Source organism: Rana temporaria, chromosome 5 (genome assembly GCF_905171775.1).
Source record: "Rana temporaria chromosome 5, aRanTem1.1, whole genome shotgun sequence".
In the NCBI taxonomy this organism is placed as follows: domain Eukaryota; kingdom Metazoa; phylum Chordata; class Amphibia; order Anura; family Ranidae; genus Rana; species Rana temporaria.
The window spans coordinates 302,087,907-302,109,353 of record NC_053493.1 but is presented as its reverse complement, the minus strand read 5'-3'; the positions used below and the strand labels follow the sequence as shown (position 1 = coordinate 302,109,353).

Genomic DNA, 21,447 nt, shown 5'->3' with positions numbered 1-21,447 from the left:
ATTGCAAATTTATGTTGTGTCTAAACCTCACAAAAGCAAAATCTCAGGTGCCTCACTACAAATCCTTGCCATAATGTAAAATCCTACCGGGATGCTATGAATATAAGATAAAATACATGTCAGCTATATTCCATTTACATTAGGAGAAATTCAGAAAAATACAATATGAAACAAGTATACCCAGTACAGTAAATATTTTTCTGCTTTCCATCATCCTGGGACTTCATTCTTTACTTGAACTATGGAGTTTCACTTTAATATCATCATTGATGAGTCAATGAAAGGAGTCATACTAGTTTATATTTTTATCTTTAGAATGATTAAGCTGGAACCTCAGATTTTGGCACACACAGGCAAAGGGAGAAGTGGGAAAAGCTTTAGTTCCCAGGTTATGAAGGCCTTAAGGCACGTGGTTCTCTTTTATTTGTACCACATATACAATTCACTGTTGTGAAAGGAAGAGAGTTGTTCTTTTGTAAATGTTGAATTATGTCACTTGCCTTTGTGGCACTTGCCTTTGTGGGGGGACGTCCTGCCCGTAGACTGTGGCCGGAAGTGGGTGCAAATACCTGTCTTTAGACAGGTATCTGCACCCCCCACCCCCTCCCCCCTGGGTTCCGATCAGCGGGAGTTCCACTTTAAGGTGGAGCTCCGCTTTAAAGGAGATTTCCCCCATTTGTCATGTTTTTTACAGTAATAAAAATGGGAAATCTTACAATGGGCATGCTTGCTCTGGTGACAAGGGATTCCCTCACTTTTGGAGGGATTTCCACTTACTCCCTGGTTATCTTGCCAATGGGACACATGACTATCCAAAATGAACAACAAAAGTTTGCCTTAAAGCGGAGGTTCACCCTAAATATTAAATAAAGCTTATCGAGACCAGCTCAATATGTATATGAACATTTGGCTAATAAAAAATGTATAGTTCATTGAAATACCGTGAATCTGTGGTTCTCAAGAGACAAATTCCTGGTCTCCATCCCACGAGTGGGCCTGTCTCCTCTCTTCCCCGGCGCCCCAGTGTTTGCTGGGAGTTGATCGCAATGTCTCCTGGGAGCACAGTGTTGTGCTTTCCAGGAGACAATTCATAAAGCCGACCGACGAAATCTTACAGGATTTCACATGTCACGTGACTCAAGAAGCATTTGCTTGTGGGCTTCACAATGCCCACAAGCAAGATGGAACATTCCAGGAGGAATTTTTATAAAGTATTATTTACGACCGATTCACAGTGCGGGGGAACAGAAACATAAGACACGTGAGTGCAAGCTTGACAAAGCGAAAACCCATAGATGCACAGCAAAAAAAAAAAAAGCGATGTCCCACAGAACCCCCGCTTTAAGTTCCACTGTAGCCTATAGGACAGTAAATAAGATGCTAAAGATAAAGAGTTGTTTTTTACTTTACAACAGAGGTGGTCAGGGCCCTTCTCTGCTTAGAATCCCAGCCAATCATCGGTCATAACCATGCTTTTTTCTTTAGTGTAGAAGTCTACTGCTTTTAAAGTAGTAACCAGGAGAAGCCCAAACATTGAAATAAAATGAGCTTCTTAGCCCAAGCAGCACTGTGCTAATGCCCAGTAGTCCCCAGTCAGTGGTGGACTTGTAGTTCTGGTACAAAGCAATTGGAGGGGTTCACATCAAAAATTTCCTACCAATGACTGCCATTTTTTTGCAGCTGGAAGATTTACAGTACAGAATACTGACTCTTCATGTCCGAGAACCACACCCCTAAAAAAGATATAAAATCATTCAGTTGTAATTGTTCTTTTAACCCGATAAGCTCCTCTTTGGAAAAGGGCAGATGAAGAGGATTATTTATAGATTATATTTGTATCTGTGCAGAGTCACCATGTTTGCCTTGATTTGAATGTTTCCAAGTAACATTTTGCATGCTATGCAAAAACTGCTCCTATAGTGTGACAAAGCTTAGCGAACGGTTACATAAGCAGAAAAACATCTTCCTGTTAAATCACTTCTTTCTGTCCTGATTTATTACTCCCAAAATGAGCACAATTCACAGATCAAAGTGATTAGCATTTTAGGATGCAAATAGCCTTTTCCAGAATTTTGCGTATAACAGCAGCACTTTTAACCCAGATTAATCAATATTCTAAACAGCTGTTTCTTTCCCACACCACTATATACAAGAAAATAATGAAGGCTTACAGAGCACTAGCCATTACTGGGCAATGCCAGTTACTGGGAAGCACAGCCTGTGCTTCTGCTTACCTCACCTAGGCAAGAAGGGCGTAGGATGAATAAACAGCCACCTACTTGCAAAAGCAGGGCCGTATCTTCATGCAGAAATTTAAGCACAGGGGATAGAAGACCTCTGACTTCAGGGGCTGTGGCTTAAATGCTAAGTTCACCTTTTTTATATGCCATTAAATGTGCCTCGGCTGCAGAAATATAAAAGCTTTTTTGATTTGGAGAACAAGGCCTTACCCTTAGTCCTTGCTATATTTTTTAGAAAGCTTCAGAGGCTCCCCGGTATACAGAGACAGAGGAACCAGTAAGACACAGGAAGGAGTTTACCAGCTGACCACACAAAATTTCTGATTTTCAAAAGAAAATTTGTCCGGAATTCGACCCATGTATAGCCAGCTCAAGTTTTAACAGCACCCCCAGAATTTCTCTACACGTGCATTTGCCTGGCTTCCCCAGGGTCATTTCAGACGGGCTCAGGCTGCATGCAGCCTACATGACACCCCTGATGTAGTGCAAGGACCTGTCTGATTGGACACAGAGTTATTGGATAGATGGTGTGTCCTATTATATAGTTTAGGTAAATTTAAAATTAGTCGTACAATCAGATTGTAGAGTGTATGGCCACATTTACACAATTAAAATTACCCAGTTGCGCTTTCAGTGTCATTAATTGTTAATGGCACACCAAATACAAAAGCAAACACATTTTGCCACATGAAAAAAAAAAAAAACGCAACAACAGGTGACAAAAGCAGTAAAAAATGTCCAAAGATGTCCCACGTGTAGCGCAGCCCATTGAAGTCAATAAGTTGCCCTATGTGTGTCACTGGAAAAATGAGTTAAAAAACATGCGCTGCCACTATACTAGGTGTGAATGGGGCCTGAAAGTGAAATCAGTGCATTTACACAAAAAATAAAAAATAAGGCACCATTTACATCTGCATGTTTGCAACACATGGCAAACTACACAGAAAATGTACACTTTGTCATGTGTTTCAGAAACTTGACAAATTTGCATCATGCTGGTGTTGTCTATACATGTTAAAAGACACCTCAAGTGCAGCAAACGCACCAAAAACTGCGTAACACACAATGCTCCGTTCCAAAAAAAGTTCTGGAGCTTCCCTGGGGTGATTGTTGTGTGTAGAGCAGGTCAGTTAAGTGAATGGGCAGCCCTATGTGTGACGAATGAAAAAAAATCAAAAACAAAACGCATGCGGGAATGTGAGTTTTTCGCTATGTGAAAGGGGCATGACAACTGAAGTGTCTCCATCCGCTCCCCTCTTTGCACTTATATAAAGATGGTCATACACCAAGTAATCTTACGGTACAATTTCCTTTAGATTTACCAGAACTATAGAATTGAGGGACACACCTGACCAATCCATTCAACTTGTGTCAAATCAGACAGGCCCTTGTACTAAATAGCTGATGGGAGCAATAAAAGGATTTTTAGAACAGCTTACTTGTAAAATCCTTTTCTTGGAGTACACCACAGGACACAGAGCCAGTCATTACATAATGGGTTAAGGGTCACCAGAGGTGATTGGACACTGGCACAACCAATTGAAGACAGTTCCCCTCCATATAACCCTCCCATCAGGGAAATACCTCAGTTTTGTAGCAAAGCAGTAAGGTTCCCATAAGAAGGGGGGACCTCTGTGTCCTGTGGTGTACTCCAAGAAAAGGATTTTACAGGTAAGCGGTTATAAAAATCCTGTTTTCTTCATCGTACAACATGGGACACAAAGCCAGTCATTACATAATGGGCCGTCCCAGAGCAATGCTCAATGACGTGTGGCAGACACAGATCAAGCAGGCTGCTACGGACAAGAAGCCCTATATACTGCTGCCTGCAGCACACTTTGCCCAAAGGCGGCACCCTCATATCCTGTCACATCTATTTGATAGAATTTGAAAAATGTGCGGATTGAAGACCAAGTTGCAGCTTTACAGATCTGAGCCAACGAAGCCTGGTGATGCACTGCCCATGAAGCACCTTTCGCCCTGGTAGAGTGCGCCTTAACAGAAAGAGGAGGAGTCCTGTTCTTTAAACCATAAGCTTGAATAATTTGTCGAATCCACCTGGAGATGGTGGATTTTGATACCGCTTGTCCTTTCTTGGGACCATCTGGCAAAATAAACAAAACATGTGTTTTGCGTATCTGATCAGTTGCCTGCAGATACACCTTTACTGCTCTCACTTCATCTAGAGAGTGCAATAACTTTTCCTCCGCTGTCCGCGGATCCGAAAAAAAAGAAGGCGGCAGAATGTCTTGATTTAAATGAAAAGCAGACACCACCTTGGGTAAAAAGGCAAGATGGGGTTGCAGCACAATTTTGTCTTTGTGACAAATTTAAATAAGGCTCTTTACAAGAAAGAGCTGGTAATGCAGATACTCTTCTAGCAGAAGAGATGGCAATGAAAAAGGCCAATTTCCTGCTTAAAAGGATCAGAGGAATCTGGCGAATAGGTTCAAAAGGTTGCTTTTGCAATACTGACAATTCCAAATTCAAATCCCATGGGCACAAGGGAGACTTGACTGGCGGATTTATCCGCAGTACCCCCTGAATGAACGCCCAAACTAGGGAATGAGATGTCAGCGGTCTTTGAAAGAAGACTGATAGAGCCGATATTTGACCCTTAATGGTACTAAGGACTCATTTCATATCCACTCCTAACTGGCAAATGCGAGAATCCTACTTATGTCATACTTCTGAGGATTCCATTTCTTGGTTTCACACTAGGAAACATATGCCTTCCAGAATCTATAGTGGATACTCCTGGAGGCTGGCTTACTAGCATTAATGAGCGTAGAAAGTATTGGACCCGAGATCCCTCGTTTTTTCAAAATGTGGGTCTCAGCAGCCAGACCGTCAAATTTAGTTTTGTAAGGAAGGATGGAACACCGGACCCTGAGAAAGCAGGTCGTGATGAAGATGAAGATCTAGAACCACAGAAGGATATCTGCTTCGCTTCTTGTCCTTTTGCGAGGACTTTACGATTAGCGTAGCGATTCTCCCCTCTAGGTTGTCCAGAGACTTGCGGCCAAAGTGTCCTCAGTGACATATGCAGGCCCAGGTACCACCGGGGAACTCCCGATAGTGGCAATGGCTCCTTCTGTTCAGGTGCGTCAGAAATTACAGGAGAGGAAGGAACCGAGAGGCACGGCTAGAGCCCCCTGTCTCAGACAGTGGTGCTTTCTTGTCTTTCTTAGTCCGTGAATTCTTTATAAGGGAAGACTTATTACTAAGCAAAAAGCTGAGGTACCACAACACATGTACTACTGTGCTCAGTTTAGCAATCTATATAAAAGTATGCAACTTAAACACACAGTTTCATGCATAGATTAGGTGTCTCTCTTGGGAGTGCCCCACCAACCACATAGAGCTTACGTGCCCCCGTAATGCTGCTGTGTCCCAAGGAAGAGCTGCCGGCCTCTGAGTCCCTCCATGGCTCCTGTATTAAGCCCCATCTTTCAAATCAGCGTGCCTGCGCACGAGCGGACTCATGACCCCGCTCTTCCGCCACCGCCGATAAAGCGCGCCCCCGACCTAGGGCAAATGGCAGCTAACCTGGGGCGAGGGGAGACTCCTCCTGCCTGATACTGTATGTGTCTGGGGAATTCTTACCCAGCGTCTGGACAGAAGCGGTAGCCGTTCTATGGCAGAGCTCTGCAGCGGAGGAAGTGTGCTTGTCCTTGGCATCTGACACTGTTTGGAGCATGGTGAGTACAACTCAGCTCTTTCCTCCCTCTAGTGGCGAAAAAAGAGAAGAAATCTTACTCAATATTAGAAAAGGTCCATAAAATTGTTCTTGGGATTTCTTTTCCTCTTACCTTTATCCCCACCGCAGGTTTTTCTGCTAAAATTCAGACAGCACCAATCTTCACCCATCACGGCAGGTTTTGTGTGCCAACTTTCAGGGATATAGGTTCCTATTTAAAGGAGACCTCTCCCCTGGGCCTTGTAAAAGACTCTTATCAGGACTTTTAGCGTATAGAGCGGAAGTGCTGGACCCTAGAGCCCAGTCCTCCGAAGAGAGACATTACAGCACATCCTACTCGCATCCAACACCTTCCCTCATGGGAAGGGTTAAATGGAGGGGAACTGTCTTCAATTGGTTTTGCCAGTGTCCAATCACCGCTGGTGACCCTTAACCCATTATGTAATGACTGGCTCTGTGTCCCGTGGTGTACGATAAAGAAAAAGGAGATTATACAATCAGATTGTATAGGAAGTGGGTGGAAGGTAATATTGTAATGATGACGGTGTGGTCCAGAGTGGTGAACACACCCTATCACACCCTCTTCTGTGATGCAACAAGTAGAGACATCTGGGAGATGACCGACAGGAAATGAAAACGGAGGAAGTGATGGAATCTGAAAATCCTTTTAAAAATACAAAAAAGCTGACAAGATTTTAAAACTTCTGTGGATACGATAAGTGAGAGAAAAGCACATTAGGATAGCTGGGCCAAAAATAGCATTGGAAAGCACATCCATTTAATATGAAAAGTGAAATTCTGCCCAAAAAAGGTGAACTTGCCCTTTAAATGGGAGGTAGAATCTTGTCCCATACAAGGTACTATCACTTATACTAACAGAATACACCAATAGAAAAAACATTTTCGGGTTCCTCCACCCCCAATCACAGATCTCCCGAGTTGAAACAGGCATACACTCCCGACCACCAGTGGCATTGGGACTGAAAGTAATTTTGCGCCAGATAGCATAAAACTAGGCCCAAAGTGAAGCTAGGTCACAAGTACTTGCTGCAGCTGATGAGGTTTGCAGGAGGTGACCTATTCAATGTAGGCAGGCAGTGAAATGAAACTGGAGACCAGATTCTCCACAAAGTGCTTCAGAAGCAGGAGCAACAGTGGGATAGTTATTCCTCTAGGGTAGTGGTTCTCAACCCCTCCAGAGCCGTGACCCCTTGATAAAATTTCCCAAGTTGTGGGGACCCCCAACAGGAAAAATACATTTTGGTAGCGTCAGTTGTGAGCACCCAAGGCAAGACAAGTAATTTGCACCCCTAACCCACGAACATTTAGCGCTCCCCGAGACCCTTCCACTCGTACAATATTAAAACCCTTAGGGTACATTTTAGGATGTACCACTATTTCTCTTAGTTCTTTCTTTCTCCTTTATCTCTCTCTATCCTAATTTCTTGTTTTTTTCCCCCATCCCTCTCCCTAGCCATCTTTCTTGTTCTTTCTCTCCCTAGTTCTTTGTTCCTCCCCCTCTTTTCCCCTCCCCTCCATGTATTTTCAATTTGTATTCCTTCTCTTACTCTTTGGTGGGGGGGGGGGGGGGGTGGTGGGATGAGTGGCAGTGCTGGTGGGGGTGAGATCAGTAGCAGTGCTAGGAGGGTTTTGATCAGCCAACTTAGGTGCTCTGATCAAGGTTATCTGCTGATCTGAGAACTGTAGTGGGGACTTTTAATGGCAACTATAATCACAGGTAGAGTTACTCACTGTGCCCCCGACTTTGTGGTGTCTCGCAGCAGTGACACCTATGCCAAAATTAGGAGATAGGGTCTCCTCCAGCCCCTCCCACTTTAAAATTCCTCACCAGTCAGCTGACCTCTAGTCTCTGCGCCCCAGCCATGATGTGAACTAAATAGGCAGCTGCAAAGAGCTGAGTGGGCAGCCGCGGGCTCCAAAACATGCCCAGCTGGGTGGAATCGAAAAGTGTTTCAGGAACAACCCAGGATTTGGTGACCTCTGACAAATTGTCATTCGACCCCCAAGGGTGTCCCAACCCCCAGGTTGAGAACCACTGCTCTAGGCTGAATGGCAAGAGAAAGAGTGAAGCGTGTGCAACACACAAATTGGTGGATGATATCAATACTTAGTACCCTTGGCCTTAAAGGAGATGGTCGCCCCCCACCCCCCCTAAATTCCAGCTCCCCTATGTACCAATATAGTATTAATGTACTTTTTTTGCAAAAATATCAAAGCTTTCCAATCAATCTAGACACTTACTTCACTTGTCCTCAGCAATGTTTCCAAACGTATCCATTCGTTTTGCCTTAGTTCCTGGTCAGACTTTAGGTCTCGACACAGGAACGAGTTGATCTCATTAGCACACACCCTGCATCATCCACCCTCCTACCTACCCACCCATTTCCCAGCTGCACTGTTTTTAAATGAAATGCAAATCAGTGGTTACCCTTCTCACCAAACAATATACAATCAGATTGCATAGTGTATGGCCATCTTTATACAAGTACATATGAGGGAGTTGACAGAAACACTCAGCTGTCACATCTCTGCGTTTTGGAGCATTTTCACTCATCACACATAGGGCAGCCCATCCACCTTACTGGGCTGCCCTACACGCAACAATTGCCCCAAAGAAGCTGCAGAACTTTTTTATTTTAAAGAGCGAAGCTTGGTGTATTTTTAAATGTGATTATTGGTGCAGCGCATTTCTGAAATGCAAGGAAACACACAGATGTAAATGGAGCCTCATTGTTCTTGTTTTAAAACACACTAATTTAACTTTCAGGCCCCAGTCACATCTAGCATAGTGGAAGTGCACATTTTGTGGCAGCCTGTTGATTTTTTAGGGCAGCCTGTTGATTTTAATTGGCTGCACTACATGTGGCTTATGGGATATTACTACATTTTGTAGGTTGCATGTTTTTTACTGTGCATTTTTCAGCATTTGCCACTTGTTTTTTCACATCGCAAAATGTGTGTTTGGTGTGCCGTTAACCATTAGGCCCCGTACAGACGACCAAACATGTCTGCTGAAACTGGTCTGCGGGCCAGTTTCAGCAGAAATGTTCGGTCGTGTGTAGGCCCGAGCGTGCAGGATTCCAGCAAACATTTGCCCGCCGGGCCTTTTCCCAGCGGACAAATATTCCTGGAATTTTTTTAAAACAGTCCGCTGGAATCCTGCCCGCTCGGACATGTTCGGTCGTCTGTACAGACCTACCGTACATGTCCGAGCGCCCGCCATCCCTCGCATGCGTCGAATGACTTCGACGCATGCGTGGAAGCATTTAACTGGCAGGCCCGCCCACGTCGCCGCGTCATTGTCGCGGCGACACCGCGGACACACCCCGCGTATTGTTTACACACGGATTTCTGTACGATGGTTAGTACAGCCATCGTACAGAAATCCCCGGGCAGACATGTACGGTGAAAACGGTCCGGCGGACCGGTTTCATCGTACATGTTTGCCTGTGTGTACACGGCCTTAATGGCACTGAAAGTGCAGCTAGATGGCCATACACTATACAATCTAATTGTACAAACCTCCATGAGGACAGTTAAGTGCAATCACTGATTGATTGCATTTTAAAAATCTGCTGCTGGCAATGGGTGGGTAGTTAGGAGGATGGACGAGGCAGAGTGTGTGCTATTGAGGTCAGCTGGTCAACTCCTTCCTGTGTCATGACATACAGTCTGACCAGGAAGTAAGGCATAACTAATGCATACATTTGGAAACATTGATGAGGACAAGAAAAGTAAGTGTCTGTAGATTTAATGGAAAGCTTTGATATTTTTGCATAACAAGTACGTTAATGCTATATTGGTACATAGGGGAGCTGGAATTTAGAAAAAAAAAGTGAACTTTTTCCTTTAACTACTGCAGTAATGTAATGGTGGTGGGAATTTTAAAATGACAATCAATGGCACTAACTGTGAGGTAGTTCCTGATGCTTCAGCCGAACTGATCTTACTGAGAGTTCTCGGAGACAGAAGTGTGGAATGTGCCAAAGCAAAGTTTAGTGTCCAAAGATCACATTCCAGACTAGCAAAGCAATGTTTGGCCCAGCGGTATTTAGCTACAGTATGGCCTCCAAAGCTGTTGCTGAGAATACGTCAGTCCTAATAACTGCAGTGTAGGACCTAGCTAAAACAGCGTTTTTTTTTTTAGGTATTTATGAAATCAAAGAAAAAAAAAAAAAAAGGCGTCCAACCTAATAGGACAACAGAAAGAAAAAAAAAAGCCTTGGCTCAAACTTGATCTCGAAACAATGGAAAAAGACTTTGCTTCCCATGATGCCTGCTCACATCAATGCAGCGCAATGGCGAAGCGGCTTTGGGGAAAGGCCCAGTGCTACTTTGGTGCGATGAAGTACAATTTTGCTACATAGACTTCAACGGAAATGCATCAAAGTCACACCTACATGTCTTTTTTGATGCGATTTTATGTGCTGGTTGTTATGAGGCAGCACTCGTTTGCATCCTAAACACGAGTGACTATATCCTGATGTCACCAGCAGAGACGAGTTATAGGTTAAGAAGCTAGTACCCGCCAACTTCCTATAACCCAATACGGCCACATCCCCACAAAATGGGGAGGTACCTCCTGGCAAAGCACCTTGTCCCCATGTCGATGTGGACAAAGGCCTCTTCCCCACAACCCTGGCCCGTTGGTTGTGGGGAATAGCTGATCGAAAATTGGAAGCCTCTTTAACAAGGGGGTTCCCAGATCCTGACCCCTCATGCGAATAGGTACAGGCTTCCAGATTCCAAGTGTAGGATCCTTAATAACCAATGACTCATCTATGCTACCTGACAACAGGGATGAGTCGCAGTAGTAAAACACGCATGAAAAAATGTATCAAACGCATCATGTTGCACTGCAGCTGTACTACAAAATTGCATTGTAAATTGGATCAAAACAGCACTGCACTAATGTGAACTTAGCCCTATTAATTCTACAGCCATGGTGATATGGCTTAACAGTTTTTGTTTGCCAGTGACCTAACGCCATGTAGGCAGCAATACAACCCAACTGTTGGGAACTCTTAAATTCTTGTGTGCCTTAATGGATGATAAAAAAAATGTATTTACTTTTAAACAAATAAGGTTAACCTTTTTATAAAGACACCCAATACTGGGTTTGGACGATGACTTAAAATGTATTTGTATGAGATTAGCTTACACTGTTATACTGGTAGGGTTCATTCTTGTTATTCTGAATTATGACGGTCAGAACTATAATCTGGAAAAAAGTCATGTAACTTACCGTTTGTGGTTTCTGAAATCTCCGATTCATCTTGTGTGCGTTCTGTATAGCGAATATGCTTATTCAGTTTTCTTCTGCGCATTCTACTAACCACATTTGCAGAAATAGAACTAATTGGTGAATCGGGAATAATGCCATCCTCGCCATCTTCATGACTGGCTGTATCTTCCTCATGTGCCTTCAGCTTTGTGCTAAAATATTAAAGCAGATCCCAAAATCAAAATAGTAGCTTATTTCTGTTATCCGATAGTTACAGTTTAGTACATTAAAATAACAAGTAAACTTTGATTAATAAAATACCTCCTAGCCCACCGATTTTATATTTTAGAAACCTCAGAACATATTTCGGCATGATAGCCATGGTCTACTCAGATGTTTACCTCCTTCAAGCGAATATAGTCTTTTTCAGGCATATAAACCAAAATAGGAGGCACTCTGAATATAGCCCAATTCATGTCTATGAGAGCATACTGTGCATGCATGCTCAGAGCTGAAGACATTTCTGAAGGTGGTACAAAGCAGAAGAGGCGGTCATTCTGACATAAGTAAGCAGCTCAGCTTACCAGGGCTAAGAAGGGAGGACCAATACACTTTTTTCTAGATTTGTGCTTGTTCTGTAAACATTTGTGCTAAACAATAAGAGTAAAAACGCAGGGCTTTTTTTTCCTCAAACAATAGGTGCTGGAACTTAACCGTGGCCCCCAAAAACCACTCCACACACACACACCCTCCAAATCACATCAAATAGTGGGTGTGATCAGTCAAATTTCAGGAACAGTAGGAGGGTATTAAAGGGGCACTAAATACCAGGATTGCATTACACACAGAGTGCAGAGCTGTCACTTTTAAACGCAGAAACCAGACTTCTGTGTTTACAAGTGATCGTGTTGAGCAGCAGAGCCCCCCCCCCCTGGTCTGAGCCAGAGGGGGTGGAACAAGTTCCCCCTGAAAATAAGCCCTGTAAAAATTACATGGTTATGTTATAGCAATAAGAAAGGTCATGACGGAATTTACTTTGTTAGGGTGCATAAATGGCCTTATATGTACTGCAGTGTTTTAGTCTCTCAAATGTGCAACACACTGAACAATATTTTTTAAGCCTTTATTATGGTAAGACTGGGACAAAGTGAGGAAAGAAGGGAGCATCCAGCTTGATGTACTTGTGTTGCTACTCTAAATAAAAAATTCTTGAATCGACTTCCAAACTCGCAATTCTTTTGGATACCAGGCATTCCTTCCTTTCCTCATTTAGTCCCAGTCCTGCATGCGTAAAACAACCAAAAAGGCAGCTGCCCAGACAGTTTACGACTTCTCTCCACCACTGAGCCCAAAACCCACAAGGGTCTAAAGCTTCATACACACGATCGGATATTCCAACAGGAATTGTGTCTTGAAAGACTGTTGGCCTAAAATCCGACCGTTTGTACGGTTCATCGGACAATTGTTGCTGGATTTTCCGCAGACAAATGTTGGATGGCAGACTTTAAAAACTTCCGCGAACAACGGTCTGTTGTCAGATTTTCGGATCGTGTGTACACAAGTCCGTCAGACAAAAGTACACACACAAATGCTCGGAAGCAATGCTAACACAACACAACTGCAAGACAAGTTCCTGGCAAACGCCCTTCAGGACAAAAGTCTGACGCTTTGTCCGCGGAAAATCCGATAGTGTGTACGAGGCTTAAGACTTATCTCAGCCATTGGGCACATTCCTATCAGAAGAAATCCTTCAGTTCAGTCCACATAACCACTCACCAAGGACCAGTGACAGATTTAGTCAGTCTAGCTTAGTCTCCAACACATACGTTATATTAGGGTAATGCTTTTCATCTATCACCTAATCAAAAGATAAATTTGCATCCCTGCTATGAAAAATATACGGATAAGAAATCATATGATGCACTGTACATCATCTAATTTAGAACCAGAACAGCTTCCAGAGCTTACAGTATTTGACGAGCCATGCAAAGCTTTTTTTTTCTTACCAGCATTACAACTAGAGAATTTTAGTTACCAAATGTTTCCAGGTGTAACCAAAAGCAGTCAGATTGTTAAAGATTTTGTTAGGCAGCTTTCATTGCTGGCCCTGTTCTTAGAACAAAGCAGATACCATGGTTGCTGCTATTCTAAGAATTATACATTACAGGACACCGATGAGTTTGTATTCAATCACTACTTGGGATATCCCAAAGCACTGAAAATGAGGGTTGGGCAACAAGAGCCACGTGTAAGACCTTTAGGCCAAAACTGGTCTCCACAGAAGCATAAACAGTGGAACATAGTAAATGTGTCAACAGAGGGTGCCTTACAAACTTAACAGAAGCTTGGTGCTGAAAATCACAGGAAGCATTGACACTTCTTGTAGATTGGGCTTTGACAGGGATAGGAGGAACCCTGACCTTAATACCACAGACCAGAGAAATGCGCCAACACATCCACCTAGAAATAGTGGATCAAGAGGCAGTCTGACCATGGCGAGGACCAACAGGCAAAACAAACACAGAATGTCAAAGGAATCGGATAAACTCAAACAGATGGAACAAAATTCATAGAGTATAGCACATATTCCTTAGGATTAGAACAAAAAGATGGCAACACACAGCCCGATTCAGGTGGATCGAAGGAACCACCATGGGTAGAAAAGAGCACCGAGGCATCAACACAACCTTATTCTGGTGAAGAAGCTGGAACATAGGATCTGAGCAGGAAACCAAGCCAATTCTAAAACCTTGTGAGCCGAGGATTTACAGAAATATATGAGAAAGTTGAGCATTAAACGATACTTCCTCTCAGACCCCATAATGAGAAATTCGGTTCCCCCCACTGTGGTTAATGATACCAACCCTAAGGTGTCTAAGGGGACTGGCTTAAGAAATGCATCCCTATTTAACCCTCCGGGGAAACCGGATCCCAGTATTACTGTTTTTAAAGATTTGGTTTTAGAAGACTTTCGCAGAGCTCACTTTAGGAGTGAAAATCAGAAGGATGTACAAGAAGGAGTGGAAACACTATGTCAAAAGAAGGAACTAATAATCCGTCCTGCGGACAAAGGAGGGGGCATTGTACATCTTTAGTAAGCAGGACTACCTAGAGGAGATTAATCGATTATTGGCTGATGAGGACACACATACCATCCTCAATCGAGATCCTACCCATGGATATACTAAGGATGGGTTGATACAAGATGGCTTTAGAAAGGGTATCGTTAATAAAAAGGAAATGGAATACTTAATCCCCTTGGCACCCAAAATGCTGATTATTTATCATCCCCCTAAGATACACAAAAGTCTGACCTAACCACCTGGTAGGCCTATTATTAGTTGCATAGAATCCCTAACATCAAGGATTGGAAAATATGTGGATTCTTTCTTACAGCCAGTAGTCATTAAGACTCCAGCTTTCCTGAGGGATTCTATGCAGATGATAAATGAAATATCCAAATTGAGTGTTGAAGATGATGTTCTGCTGGTGACAGCGGATATGTCCTCTTTAAGAAACGAATATTCCTCATGTTTTGGGTTTTCAGGCAGTAAGGTATTTTTTGAATAAAGAGGAGTCGATAAATAAACCTACAATGGAATTTGTTCTGAAATTACTCAAGTTTGCCATATAACATAAATTATTTATTTTATGATGGAAAATATTTTTTTACAACAAACCGGCGTGGCGATGGGGGCAAAATTTGCCCCCAGCCTCGCCAATCTCTTTATGGCTCTATGGGAAAATGACCATATTTTTTCATGGAGATGTCCCCGTTTATTATTTTGGCGAAGATTCATTGATGACTCCTTCTTTATTTGGAAAGGTGATGTCGAGTCTCTCAAAGCCTTCATGGATATGTTTAATAATAACCAATGGGGAATTAAGTTTACCCATGAAGCAGACATTGCCTCTATTAACTTTCTGGACCTGGTGATCATGAAAGAGGGGGGAAAATTAATTACAAAAACCTTCTTCAAGGCAACCGACAGAAATGGATACATACCAATAGGAAGCTGTCATCACCCTAAGTGGTTAGAAGCGATACCCAAGGGACAGTTCCAGAGGTGAAGAAGAAACTGCTCACGTATAGAAGATTTCAAGGAACAAGCAAATGTTTTAAAACATCGCTTTATAGATAAAGGATATAATCCTGACATTTTTGAGAGTGATCTTGCTAGAATTACTAACATTGAAAGAGAAACACTTCTGAAACCTAAGGTTAAAAATATAAATGATAGTAGAAGCTTTGAATGGGCATTTATTACTACTTTCTCATCCCAGCATTGGTGGGTGAATAAAACTATGAGGAAACACTGGAATGTTCTTAAGGGGGATGGGGTATTGGGACCACTCCTACCTGCCAAGCCTAACATTGTCTATAGGAGAACATCAACTTTGAAAGATAAACTAGCACCTAGTGTAATTGATATACCTTCTAGGATGAGTATGTTTGGGAATTTAAAGGGATTTTTCCCATGTAAGAAGTGTAAAGTCTGCAAAACCTCTCAAACTATGAGAACGTCTACCTTTAGTTCACGTTACCTCAAGGTCATATAAAATCAAAGATTTTATTGCTTGTGGAACTATAGGGGTTATCTACCTTTTAATTTGCCCTTGCTGGTTACAGTACTTCGGCAGAACAAAAAGAGCTTTTAATGTAAGAATAGGGAAGCACCTAGAGAACATAAGGAGAGGTTTTATTGAACATAGTGTATCAAGGCACTTTCGTATGCATCATAATAGAGACCCCTCTTTACTCAAAGTACTGGCCATAGAAAAGTACACCCCACCACATTGGAGGGGAGATTATTTGGTAAGACATATTTCCCGTTGTGAAACTCGATGGATATATGACCTCCATTGCTATAAAACCTTTGGCTTAAATGTGGAGTGGGATATCAATTGTTTCATTGATAATAGGTAATCATCCTTGGTTTTTACTTCTTTTTTAAGTATTTTTAAAGTATATTTGCATATGCAAATATATTTCATACACGTCCTTTATCCTTTTTTAAGTATTTTTGGGGTATATTTGCATATGCAAATATGTTTCATAACACGTCTTTTATCCTTGTATTCGCATTCTCTGTATGCAATCTTAAGTGATTTATTTATGCAGTCCTAAATGATTTATCTATATTGTCTATTTAGTACACGTTTGTTCCTTTTTTGTATAGCTGTATGCGTTTATGCGGGAGAATTCTTTTCAAGAGGGAGCTTTTTCTCACATACACATATCTATTTTGCTGAAGGATATGTCAGATGTATTTCCGATAGGTCTATTCAGTTAGTTTGATTCAATTTATCCAGTGACTACGCAGGTGAGGTTGAAAAATGTCACTTCTGGTGTCCTGGCTGCCTTTTAAGTATATAAGTGTGATGCGCTGGCGTGGGAAGTCAGCCTCCGTTCCTAGTTGAAGCCATCTTTGGGGAAACGCGTCGGGTGGAGCAACATTTCCTAACGCCATCACGCTCATATTATTCAGCTTTAGGTTTGATCCTTGGCTGATGTGCAAAGGAACTCTTTTTTTTATCGTTGTGCCTTTTATATTATTTTGCTCTGGACACCTGCTGTGAAATTTATTTTTTGGTTGTTGTGACACTTGACTGTGTTTTTTTTTAAAAATAAACCTCCAATTTTTGATATACTTCACCATGAAGACTCTATTGTCCCTTTTTTGCTGAGCCTACTATTCCCAGATCAAGTGCCTGGTAAAGTTGAGTCGATTCTGCCTGCTTTTCCTTCCTGTGTGGTGTGATCCGGTCTGATGAATAGCTGAAGGTGATATCCTCATCCAACAAGACGGAAGCATCCCTCCTTGATCAAGTTGGTCATTTATCGTGGCTGGCAGGCTGATGCACACACTCTAGAGATCTCTATAACCTGAGATCCTCTTAGTAGCTATTGGATTAAATCCAAGAAGTGTCTTATTTTTATGCTTTGGGACTTTGTTCTTTTTTCACACAATGAACATTTTCCACAAATAATTCACTTTGAATACATTTGCCTCTTGTTGTCATTCACTGTTTTTGCGTATTTTTATATGCACAATCATTACTGATTTGACTATTTCACATAGGGATTTCTATAATGACACTTTATTGAAATTTTGGTTGCGCGCTTGTTTATAATTTATTATATGTATTTATATGGATCAAAGGAACCACCATGGGTAGAAAAGAGTACCGAGGCATCAACACAACCTTATTCTGGTGAAGAAGCTGGAACATAGGATCTGTGCAGGAAACCAAGCCAATTCTGAGACCTTGTGAGCTGAGGATTGGCATAACCTTGCTCGTAAAGCGCAACAAGGGAAATTCTAAGAAAACTTCAAAAGTAGAAGCCTGCAAAACAGGCAAGACCAAGTTTAGATCCCATGCAGCCACAGAGGGTCATACAGGCAAAACAATTCAAAATCTTTAACTTTAAAAACAATTCTCCCGTGCTTCAACAATGGTGTGCCTGTGCAGCCTAATGTGGCTGCTCACAGGGACTTTATCGTACCGTTGTCGGTGTCTGTGCCTGTCACATCTATGATGTTATGTTTTCTCATGAATATGGATGAACAGGTGTCCTAATTCCTGAGAGTGCTCTGACAGAGGAAACAGGAGAAAGAAGACCACCAGCTGCTCCAGCTGTGTGACTGGAGAGGTATTGAAGCTACATGACCAATATATGCTTTATAATAAAAAAAAAAAAGTACAAACAGATTTGAAATTATACACGTAATGATGGACTTGTTTAACCGATTGTGGGGAGTTGATTGAACACAAGCCTCTTCTTGCACTTTATGTGCATCTAAACCCAAAAGCAAAAGTCGAATATATTGCAGCTCAGAAGTCCTGATGCCTCGTACACATGATCAGTTTTTCCAAAAGGAAAACCACGTTTTTTTCCAGCAGGAAAACGGCTGAAATTTGTCTTGCATACACACGGTCACACTAATCTTGTCTGAAAATCCGAACGTCAAGAACGCAGTGACGAACAACATGTACGACGAGCCGAGATCAATGAAGTTTAATAGGCAGTTCGGTTCTTCTGCTTGATTCTGAGCATGCAAGTTTTTTTCGCGTCGTAAATGCATACAGACGTCCGCAATTGGAATTTTTCCGGTCACGAAAATTGGGATCCTGCTCCCAATCTTTTCTTGGCAGGAAGACTGGCAGAAATAGTGTGATGGAGCATACACATGGTCAGAATTCCTGACAAAAACCTCACTTTTCTTGTCAGGAAAACTAATTATGTGTACGAGGCATTAGATAAGGTGGCTGCATTATTTTTCCTTTGTTTCCTGCCTTTTTTCATTTGATTTTTAACCTGGTAATCAGATTTACATTCCCTGTCCATTTTCAGCCCACTCTTTCACTTTATCTAAAAGAACTTGTGATTTTTGCAAAGGATGGACTACAACACTGTCTGTCTATCTCCATCACATATGGAATAGGTAATAGTTTACAGAAGATGGATAAAACTATTTCCGCATGTATTTTCTGAGCTTTCTGAAAACATGTTTAGCCTGAAAAGTAGATACCAATTCAGCCAAAACAGCCAAGGACTTGATATTATATTTTTTACTCTTGGTTTAGTTATTTTAAAAGGGCCATTTCCTTAATACAATGTAGAATGTATCACAAAATATAAGGTTGGAACACTTGAGACTCTCTCAGGAAATTCACAGATTGGCTTTCAACTTACAATTGTTAGCTTTAAAAAATATATACAAAAGGACAGATCAAATAACAAGAGCAGCTCCTTATCTTCTTTGTATAGGAAACTTTTAATAATGCTACAAAAAAACTATACTTTATTTTAACAGTAATTACACTTTTGTACATGTAGTTTGCCAGAATAAAGTCTCAGCATGTGTTCTGGAAACAGAACACTGGAATTTAAAGATGCTACTTACTCTGTTGCCGCCTTCTGCATGTGCTCAAGTTGCTTTGAGAGTCTTTTGTTTTCATCCTGCAGTGTGTTTTTTTCTTCCACTGTACCAACACATCATAACAAAAATGTCAGTATTACAAGGAACATAAAAGACAAGGCCCAACTCTTTGTATGCTGTACCAAATATGTCCTCATTTATGAATGGTGTAATTTTGCAACTTGCAGATGTTGTCCCAATGCCCACACAGAAAGCAAGGAAAAATCTCATCTGTTCAAAACCTTCATTGAACATTCGAAAAAATAAAGTTGTGGCTTAAACCATTTATTTGTGTGATGCTTTTGTGTAGGGTGGGCAATGCCTTTGTTTTTGTTGTCATCTATTACTATTGAGGACATTTTTCATCTTACTTTTGAGCTTTATGATGAAAAGGACAAGAAACAAGGACAATGGGGTCTCCAGGACAACACATAAAAGCAATCTTAACCCGCCAGAGGAGAAAACTGCATTTGTTTTTACCATTAAAGTGGTTGTAAACCCTTACACAGGACTTTTCCCTATAATAATGCTTACCTATAGGCACTGGAAATATCTCCTAAACATGCACGGTGTAGGAGATATTTACCACATATACGCTTGCACTGATGTCATCGGCACATGCGCACTGAGGAAAAGGGCACGGTCGTACCGTTTCTAAAGGGCCTGTGCTGTGACCGTTGGGTCCCACACGCATGAAACTCCGGTCAGTCACAGAGTCGGAGTCCACGGTTCCAGGAGGAAGAGGGGTGAAGATGGACATGGGGACCTCGCGGGCTTCATTTGCAGGTAAGTGCAACATAATGGGCTAGTATGCGGTGCACACTAGCCCATTATGTTTTTACTTTGCAGGGGAAAAAATAGGAAGTAAAACCCATCAGGGTTTTTTTTCCTCTTTAAGGTTATAACGACAAAAGCCATTTCATGTACAAACCATAGATATAATATCCAACTTCATACTAATTCTAATAAAACGACTGCAGTTGTTTCATGAAAGAATAAAGGTAAAGCAGGGGAAATGACAAATTAGAGGAATGTGAATTCTTACTAAGCTCAGTTATGAGTTTCATGTTCTGCTGTCGAATGTTTTCAAATTCTTGTTGTTTCTTTCTCATGTGCTCTTCAGTTACTGCACAGCGGTCACACAGTCCAGCTCGGAGCCTAGCAGAATCAAACATATTTGTTTAATGTTAGTTTCTAGTTATTAACTGTCATGATGATTAACCACTTAAGGACCGGACCAATATGCTGCTAAATGACCCAAGGGGTTTTTACAATTCGGCACTGCGTCGCTTTAACAGACAATTGCGCGGTCGTGCGACGTGGCTCAAAATAAACCAGAATAGCAGTAATACACGGTTAAAAAATGGACCGATCACTCCATCAACGAAACAGCGTTCATTGGTCGAAATCGTTGCCAACATTAACAAATCAAAAAAAATCTTTAAAAAAAGCAATCGATTTTATATTTAGTGCTGACGTCTTGGGTACAAGTGGGGTCGTCTACCAGTTTCGATCATGCGTGATAATGTTCAAGAGATGTTTTATGGACAACCTTCAAACCAACTAATAGAATATCATTCATTCGCAAACGATACAACACAATTTTTCAAATATGTCTTTTTCGTTCACAATATAGAGTATTACTTGCTGGGCATCAACGAGTAGAAACTGAACTTTTCGCCTGATTTTCTTATTGTGTATTCCTGCCATAAGACTGGGGCACCCTGTAGTTCAAAGAACTGCCTGAGGGACCTTAACCACATAGCCCCCTTCATCACCAGGCTATTTTTTTCGATACAACACTGCATTACTTAAAAGGAGTTGTAAAGGAAAAAAAAAAAATTCACCATAATGCAATCTATGCATTAAGGTGAAAACACATCTGATGATGCCGGCCCCTCCCCAGCCCCCGTTTTACTTACCTGACCCCTCGAAAGTCCCGCGCTCGGTCCCGAGATCCTCTGGCTGCTGATTGGCTAGAGCGGATGGATTGAGAGCAGTGCAGCCATTGGCTGGCGCTGCTGTCAATCACATCCAGTGACCCGGCGCGCTGAGTGATACAGTGTGCGGCTATGGCCACTCGCTGTATCACGGGAGCGTGCCCGCAAGGACTCACCACCATGCAAGCTCTCTTGCATGAATGTGGTGAGTTCTTGCGGGGAGGACCAGAGACAGCCGCCGAGGGACCCCAGAAGACGTGGATCGGGGCCACTCTGTGCAAAACGAACTGCACAGTGGAGGTAAGTATAACATGTTTGTTATTTAAAAAAAAAGAAAAATGTTCCTTTATTAACCCTTTAAACGGACAATTGCATGGTCGTGCAAACCTGTACCGAA

At 42.0% G+C, this 21,447-nt stretch overlaps 1 protein-coding gene across 4 annotated transcripts in view; it reads right to left on the bottom strand.

Moving 5' to 3' along the window:
- RBBP8 (RB binding protein 8, endonuclease) overlaps window positions 1-21,447 on the bottom strand; it is a 110,008-nt gene that overhangs the window by 48,079 nt on the left and 40,482 nt on the right. For all 4 annotated transcript variants that reach the window (XM_040354063.1, XM_040354065.1, XM_040354061.1 and 1 more), the window contains exons 5-7: window positions 20,156-20,268; window positions 19,096-19,174; window positions 11,207-11,397 (exon numbers count right to left, since the gene is read on the bottom strand). In XM_040354063.1, coding sequence (XP_040209997.1) covers window positions 11,207-11,397; window positions 19,096-19,174; window positions 20,156-20,268 — 383 coding nt within the window. The remainder of the gene's footprint in view (window positions 1-11,206; window positions 11,398-19,095; window positions 19,175-20,155; window positions 20,269-21,447) is intronic.